General features: G+C 28.6%; 1 protein-coding gene across 3 annotated transcripts; it reads left to right on the top strand.

Moving 5' to 3' along the window:
* The first annotated feature begins 3846 nt into the window (after positions 1–3846).
* LOC778303 (branched chain alpha-keto acid dehydrogenase E1-alpha subunit) lies at positions 3847–8397 on the top strand. Of its 3 annotated transcripts, none has more exons than XM_010324023.4 (9): positions 3847–4358; positions 6518–6655; positions 6740–6922; positions 7007–7164; positions 7262–7361; positions 7444–7555; positions 7633–7772; positions 7852–8037; positions 8109–8397. In XM_010324023.4, exons 1-9 carry the CDS (start codon positions 4173–4175, stop codon positions 8148–8150), a joined length of 1245 nt encoding a protein of 414 aa, XP_010322325.1. In that variant the 5' UTR covers positions 3847–4172; the 3' UTR covers positions 8151–8397. The 3 variants fall into 3 exon arrangements, with proteins under 3 accessions (XP_010322325.1, XP_069154834.1, NP_001234066.2); XM_069298733.1 differs by having other exon boundaries at positions 8075–8125; NM_001247137.2 differs by having other exon boundaries at positions 4118–4358; positions 8102–8397.
* Positions 8398–8637: the final 240 nt, after the last annotated feature.

Below are 8637 nucleotides of genomic sequence, written 5' to 3'. Positions count from 1 at the left end.
AAGAGAAAGGGAAAAGGTAAATGAGACTTGGGCAGGAAATATACAATTGAATCGAATTGTATAAAACGAGAAAGAGAGAAATTATATACAATTTGAATTTGTATAAAACAAGAAAAAGAGAAAGACAAAAGAGACTTAGGCAGGGATGTACTTTTATTATATAATTATAAGTGTATAAGACGGAGATACATGTATTTGCATTTTTACATACAATTTTCTCTCGCTTTATATAATTAGAAACACAATTTGTACAATTTCATTGTATAAAGCGAGAAAGTCGAGCGAAGGAAGCGAGTGAGAGAGAGAGAGAGAGAGAGAGAGTGGCGAGCGAAAATATGAGGGAGAGAGGGATGACAAACAGTTTGCTATGGAACACAAATAAATCAAACGATAGCTACTATATTTATTTTATATTATTAATTTGTCATTCTTTACAATTATCCCTATTTTAGTATATATCCAAATTACAAAATAAATATTATCCATATTATAGGGAAAAAACTTACTCCATTTGTCTTAAATCAGTTATCATTCTTTTATTTTATGCAACTTAATAAATACTACGGAAAAGAGCTTAAAATATCTTTGAACTATCAGAAATAATACAAAATTATCCTCTATCCACCTATTGGCTACAAAATACCCTTCTCATCTACCTTTGGTTCAAAATTAACCACTTATTTAACGATTTTAAATTTAAACTATTTAAACATATCTTTTTATACATGACACTCAAGTATTTGTTATAATTTAACTTATTAATATAATTTATTAATAAATCTACTACCCACCCGTTACTAATCAAACCACTCCGAATTAATAAATCCGCTCCATTATTAATGCACAACAAGAAAGCTACTACAAATTAGTGTTTCTAAAAATTTGAAGTGAAAATATCTATAGAAGTACATTATCATACATTCAAATCCTCAACAAAAATTATAATTCAAGTATCTAAATAAAAATTATCGATAAACTTAAAAGTCTGACTATGTTCATCTTAATTATTCATTCGCCTCAATTATGTGATGTTACTTAATATATAACTTTTTTTTAAAAGAATATATTAAAGTTTTAATATTTAAAACAAATAATAAATATTTATAAAATCACATTTAGAAGTGCATGAATTAATTTGAGAGGTGCTACTTCTTTACCTTTAATCATAAATTTCAAATTCAAGCTTGAAATAAAATCCTATTGAAAATGTCCTCCTAAATAAGCGACTCAACCTAAATCTAATTGGGGCTTCAATTTGAACTCAATAATTTCGAATGTCATTTTCATGAATCGGTAGTTTCGTCGTGCTTTAGTAGTGGTTAGGGTGATTTTGATATTAGAAATGATTTATTAATTGGGTGGGGCTTAATTAGTAATGGGTGGGTAGTGTGTTGGTTTATAAATAACATTTATAACTTAAATTATATCCAATAGTTGAGTGACGTTGAGTGACAAGTATTTTTAAAAATATTCAAATAGTTTAAATTTGAAACCATTAAATAAGTGGTCAATTTTGAACTCAAAGGTGGATGACAAGGGTATTTTGGAGGCAATAGGTGGGTGAAAAGGGTATTTTGGAGCCAATAGGTAGATAGAGGGTGGTTTTGTACTATTTTCATTACTTCGAGATTATTTTAAGCCCCTTTTCGTAAATTCTAAATTAGTTATAGTAAGAGATTTTTAAAACTAATTTAACCTTTGTTGCTATTTTAATTTTTTAAATTGAACAAGTAAAATCAATATCAAATTTCTAATATTTTCTATCTGATTAATGAAAAGGCCCCGCTTATTTTTAAAATTTGAGTTCCACCGCAAACTTTTCTTTTCAGGTTTTTGGAGTGAGGGGAGGTAAATTCCTTGTCAATTGTCATCTATTGATTTTTGAATCAAATTATAAACATATGATATTTTTATTTTCTTCACATAATTTGAAGATATTTTTGACTTTTTTCTTTAATATCAAACCTGATCTAGCCTTTGTAAATCATAATAAAGTAAATACCTAAAATTTCCTTAAAGGTGAGTTAGGTTAGTAAATTGTTTTGTAGCTATAGTAGGCAAGACCTAGCAAAAAGGGAATGGAAAATTTAAAAGCCAGCAAAGTGAGATTGACTTGTAATGGGAAGAGATATAAATGAACCCATGTTACGTTTTAGGTCCTAGTAGTTAATAATGTTGAAAATTCTACTACAACCGGAGGAAAAATTAATACTTTCTTCGTCTCATTTTATGTAGTAATCTTTAATTATATACGAAATTTAAAAAATAAATAAAGACTTTGAAATATTTATCAAATTGTTCTTCAAAAGTAGATTCACTTTATCGAGTCCGAAACCTAAAAAGTGAAAAATATCAACAAAAATTTCAAAACGGTATATGGAATTTTTTAAAAATTAAAATGCTGCACTGACAGTGATTTACTTAAAAATTTAAAAAAAATAAAGTAAATCGCTGCATTGGTAGCGATTTACTTAAAAATTAAAAAAGAAAAAAATATAATTCGTAAATCACTTTTACTTCAAAAATTAAAAAAAATAACGTACATCGCTGCCTTTGCAGTGATTTATTAAAAAAAAATTGATTTACAAAACGTTGCCTTGGCAGCGATTTGTTGTGAATTTTTTTTTAAAAAAAGGCAAATTGTACAAATCGCTGCTATAGCAGCGATTTTGCTTAACTCCGGTGGATAAAATCGCTACTTAATAAGCGATTTTTGTCATTTTGGTTAAAAAAAATTATATACCGTTTGAAATTTTTGTTAACATTTTTCACCCTTTAGGTTACGGACTCCACTTTTATCTCTCCTCATAAATATATTGAAGTACTATTTTTAAAATTAAGTAGGACCAACAAGGGTAAAAAAGAAATTGTACATTCAAATACTTACCATATAAGAAAATGTGACATCTTTTTAGAAATTAACAAAAAAAAAATAATATCACATAAATGGAACGGAGGGAGTACTAATTGAAAAGAAAGAAAACATAAAATAAAGAGTACATGTTACAACTGCCTAAGTAAAAGCATATAAACATACTCCCATCTCCTATTAATTATCATACTTTTTCATCTCCTATTAATTATCATACTTTTTCATTTTAGAATCAAACTATATTAACTTTGATTAACATTTTACGACATACTTTTCATCATATTTATATACAAAAAATTATAATGTATAATATTTTTTGTATAACTTTTGAATATTTAAATTTTTTGTTTAAAATATCAAATTCTTCCTATCCATATGCATTGAGGTTAGTAAATCAATCGATGTGTCAAGTCAAAATGGTAAACTCACTATATCAATTGTTAATTTCTTAATATGTATGTCAAGTTAAAAATGAACGAATAAATAAAGACAAAAAAAAGTATTTTATTTATTAAGACACTTTACGCTTAGTATGAAAATTTTCTGCACAAATATAAATTTAATCAGATTAATATAGATATTGAATATCATGAGAAAAAAAAACTAACGTCAAAGGACAGTTGAGGTCCAATGTATTGAAGAATGACAAATTTACATTATTTCCAATATATTTGGATATTTCTGTGAATTTTCCATAATTTTGAAAGTAGACTTAGATGAGTGATTCTAAATTAATTTTATATGCTTTCATTTTTTTTCATTCATTAATTATTGGAGTTCTAATTAAATTTGAATCTCGCACTACAGAATTTATTTGGGAATGATGGTTCCAATATACTTTTTTCCATGTTTAGGTCTCAAACATGAGACTTTTAATTAAGGGTGAATCACTCCCACTATGTTCGTCGCTTTCTCTTGATTTGATCGAATCATAAATTCAAAAAAGTAAGAGAAACTTCTGGATTAAAGATTTCAAACTCAATAGGTGCATAACAATACAATAATATCTTTGAAATTTTATAATTTTAATTATATTATATTAAAATTATAGAATTACAAATTATATAAAATAATATTCTCTTGAAACTGACGAAAAAGTAAAGTAAGCCAAGGAATTAACCGTCTAGTATTGTTTTTATCTTAGCAAGCATGCGTTTTTTCTTGTGATATGAAGCATGCGTTTATCTCGTGATATCACGTTTATTCTTCCTTCTATATAATAAGTACCTACACATTACATACTTCAACTTTAGCTCAACCACTAGGACTTAAACCATATAGTATATATCCAAAAGTTTCAATGGCAACTTGGTTTTTAAGAAGGTTAAATAATCACGGTGTCATGCAAAAGCTATCTATGGCTTTTTCCGGCAAGTCTACCACCGCTATCGGACGGAGATATTTTGTGTCAATGGAAGTTGGACAAAAGTTGGATCCATACAGTTGTGATGATGATTATCGTGAAAATATCGATCATCAAAATCAGGCATGTTTAAACTCCCTCTTTTCCTTTTTCGTTCAATCGTAATTTTATAATTACTATAGTTAATTCCTCAAATGGTTACTAAACTTATAGAAATATTCCATTAAAGTTATTTTTCAAATTATGCACATATTTTTGATAAGGTGAAAAAGTAATGAAATTTTTACGAGAGGTTGTACATACTGTAAGGATATTGAGAAGTGTTAAAAGAATATTTGTAAAGGACAAAATAAATAAATAATATAAAACAAAAAAATCATATGAATTAAAATGAAAAAATAATTAATTACTTAAAAAATTTCATCTATTTCAATTTGCATGAACATTGTTCAAACCATTAGTAATTTACATACATTTTTACTTTAGGAATGACTTCAAATTACATACTATTTTTGTTTGAAGTGATACGATGACATGCCAAAGATTGTGTTTCTACCTTTCAAAAGCAAGTCACAAGGGATAAAAAAGAAAAAAAGGAACCAAACAGTACATGCAAAATGAATGATATACTTTATTTAATATGAATATTTTATTATAATATTTATATTAATTGATATATTTTAGCTATGATTCGTTGAATAAATTAGAAGTAAAAATTTATATTTGAAATGGTAGGGGTAAAATATGAACGGAGAAAATACTTTTTTATTTTAGTCTATTCTTCTATTTATTTGACATATTTTTCTTTTTATTTCATAACTTTACTGTTGTTAAATATGATTTATTCATTTATTATATTTAATAAAATAATTTAGTGAGTCATAGAAATATCTGAAAGGAAAAAGCAATTTGACCAGAAAATTTAGTTAAAATGATAAAATAATATATTTTATACTATGTTATTTTATCTTAATAATCTTTTCATTAAAAAATGAAAAAATATTAATTTATTATAAACTTTTTATATTTATATACCAAATATTGCCAAAATTTTGTGTTGTCAAATGGCTTCACGTAAAGTTAGTATTAATGAGGCACCCAACACCTCCATAACAATTAGCCGCTACATTTATTCCTTCACACGTCATAACAAAGAACGACCAACTTAATTAAAACAACCACAAAATCCCCCACCCCTTTCAAAAAAGAACAATCACATTAATTACGACCACTTACCTAAATTTTACAAATTTTAGTTTATTTTTTAATAATTTTTTTTTTTAATTTATACACAGGAAATATGAATTAATGTATTAGAAAATCTTATGTTCTTCTATTTAAATAATAAATCATTTAACACAAAGAGATTCTCTCACATGTCAAACTTTTTTTTCACCTCTAACCTTAAGAATTGAGAGTCGTTAAAATAGGTTTAGCCCAAGTCAACGCAATCTAGCCCACTATTAAGGCAAATAGTATTAAAATGTATAATTTACATAAATTCATATTGTTAATAGCTAATTATTTTATTTTTTCATTCTTTTTAAAATTACAAAAATCTCTTTTAGAATTTATGAATTTTAGATATAATATTGGACTTCCGAATACATCAGTAGACATCCAGATACATAGCCAAGGGATGTATCATAGAGGAGATAGGACATCCGAATACATAGGGGATAAATGTATATGATAGAGGAGGAATGTATCAAAGACGGACATGAGATTTGGATACATAGGGAAGGTATGTATCCGAGAGGTGATAAAATGTGGATACATAGGGGAGGGAGGTATCCGAGAGGGATAGCTTCTGATTCAACTCCCAGACAACCAAGGAAATATGCGCGAAGATAGGGTTATCCATGTGCAAATCGAGATGCGGTCCGGTTCGAGCATCAATAAGAAGGAAGTGCTGTATCCGAGAGGGAATTTTTAAAATCTTTTATATAATAGAAAAATTTAGAGATTATAATAAAATAAGATATATGCATTACATCCTAATTACCAAGTATATAAACTGCATTCATGAAAACAATTTCATTTAAACATTCTAATGATGGAAAAAATACATTAATAGAGTAAACAAACATTGAAGGTAGATTGAATTATTGGTGAAATATTAAAGATACAAATAAGGTTAAATTAATCAAATGAACTCTTTTTATTACTGATATTTTCTTAAAACAAATACTTAGGGAGATTGTTTCTATATATAAGGTTAAAGTCTTGATCTATAGATTATAATTTAGTTGTATATGATATTTGATTGAACATGAATGCAGGATTTGGATTTTCCAGGTGGAAAAATCCCATTGACATCACAAATGAAGTTTATTTCAGAAGCATCTGAGAAGAGATTACCGTGCTATCGAGTTCTAAATGACGATGGATCTCTAATTTCCAACTCCATACATGATCAGGTATGTATCGTACGTATCATAATTGTGGTATATATGTATTTCAAATTCAAATTTCCGCGATTTGACACTGTTTTATTAAATTAGTTAGGGGAAGAAGTTGCCGTGAACATGTATAGTGCTATGGTTACTTTGAAGACAATGGACACTTACCTTTATGAAGCACAAAGGCAAGGGAGGATTTCTTTCTATATGACCACTTTTGGTGAAGAAGCTATCAACATTGCTTCTGCTGCTGCTTTATCTCCACATGACTTTGTGTTACCTCAAGTAAACGATCATCGAACTTATTAATCATGTATATAGTTTGATTTTATACTGTCAGTGTATAAAAACTTGAAACTTATATTGCAGTATCGAGAGGCAGGGGTGTTACTATGGCGTGGCTTCACGGTGCAAGAATGCACAAATCAATGTTTTGGGAATAAGGATGATAAAGGGAAAGGGAGGCAAATGCCAGTACATTATGGTTCTAATAAACATAATGTTATTACCATATCTTCACCTTTGGCGTAAGATATTAAATTTTTGTTAGTAGAAAAATCGCCGCGCGATAATAATGTGGTAAGTACTACTTATAATTACTCTGTTTTTCCCCTGTACATTCAGCACTCAGATATCTCAGGCTGCTGGTGTGGCTTATTCTTTGAAAATGGATAAAACTGGTGCTTGTGCTGTTGCTTATACAGGGGAAGGTGCAACTAGTGAGGTAAATTCATTAATAAATGATCAGTTTGAAATAATTAACGTTGTAATTTCACAAATTAAAAAAAAAAAAAAAAACAATGCAGGGAGATTTTCATGCTGGATTGAACTTTGCAGCTGTTTTGGAAGCTCCTGTTATCTTCCTATGCCGGAATAACGGATGGGCCATAAGCACTCCTGTACACGAACAATTCCGAAGTAATTTCACATTCTTCTTCTTTTATGAGAGTTTTAGTGTGACGCGTTGACGTGATTCATCTATATTGTTGTGTCAGGTGATGGCATTGTGTCAAAGGGTTTAGGTTATGGAATCAGAAGTATTCGCGTCGATGGGAATGATGTTATTGCAGTTTATAATGCTGTTCGTGCAGCTCGTACTATGGCAATTAGTGAGGAAAGACCGATACTAGTTGAGGTGAAAGTTTTATTGACATTTTTGAAATGCAAAGGTAACAAATTTGTACTTGTCCTTATATTTGGTGAAAAAATGTCAGGCAATGACGTATCGAGTAGGACACCATTCGACTTCTGATGATTCCACAAAGTATCGTCCAACAAATGAAATAGAATACTGGAAAACGGCCAGATGCCCCATTAACCTATTCAGAAAACATATTCAAAGAAATGGTTGGTGGAGTGACGTTCAAGAATCTGAACTCTACACACATGTCAAGAACCAGGTACAAAAATTAGACCATTAAATTTATCAATCAAAAGTTGTGAAAATTGAAATGAATATTTCAGGTATTAGAGGCAATTAAAACAGCAGAAGGAATGGAGAAGCCTGCATTGACAGAATTGTTTAGTGATGTGTATGAAAAAATGACACCTAATCTCCAAGAACAAGAGAGATGTATTAGAGATGCAATACACAAATATCCTAAAGACTATCCTACTGATTTTCAAGTATAATGTCACTTATTTTGAAAAGAAAAAAATATCTATATCATGTCGCATCTTTTGTCTCTGTGTATGAATCTTGTCTCCCAGAATCTTCATGTTCTCTTTCCAAATGAAATGCAAAAAACTTTGCAATTTGATATTTTTTTTATGTTTCTTAAAAAAAAGTACACAATATTATTATGCAAACAAGGTGTAAAAGTAACTTAACTCATTATAATTAAATCTCATACGAATATCAATTAATTACAACATTAAGTTTAAAGAACAAGTTTAAAAAAATAAGGGAAAATGCACACGTATCCCTTCAACCTCTCAGAGACACACTTATACTATATTAAAGTCCTATTACCCCTTGAACTTATTTTATTAATAATAGT

Source organism: Solanum lycopersicum, chromosome 6 (assembly GCF_036512215.1).
Source record: "Solanum lycopersicum chromosome 6, SLM_r2.1".
In the NCBI taxonomy this organism is placed as follows: Eukaryota; Viridiplantae; Streptophyta; class Magnoliopsida; order Solanales; family Solanaceae; genus Solanum; species Solanum lycopersicum.
This window is presented reverse-complemented; position numbering and strand designations above follow the sequence as displayed.

What these genes read in the sequence shown, in the direction of transcription:
- LOC778303 (NM_001247137.2), top strand. Translation starts at nt 4,173, where the DNA reads ATGGCAACTTGGTTTTTAAGAAGGTTAAATAATCACGGTGTCATGCAA. An exon ending in CCAACTCCATACATGATCAG is followed by an intron (nt 6,656 to 6,739) that starts GTATGTATCGTA and finishes TTATTAAATTAG; the next exon opens with TTAGGGGAAGAAGTTGCCGT. An exon ending in ACACACATGTCAAGAACCAG is followed by an intron (nt 8,038 to 8,101) that starts GTACAAAAATTA and finishes TGAATATTTCAG; the next exon opens with GTATTAGAGGCAATTAAAAC.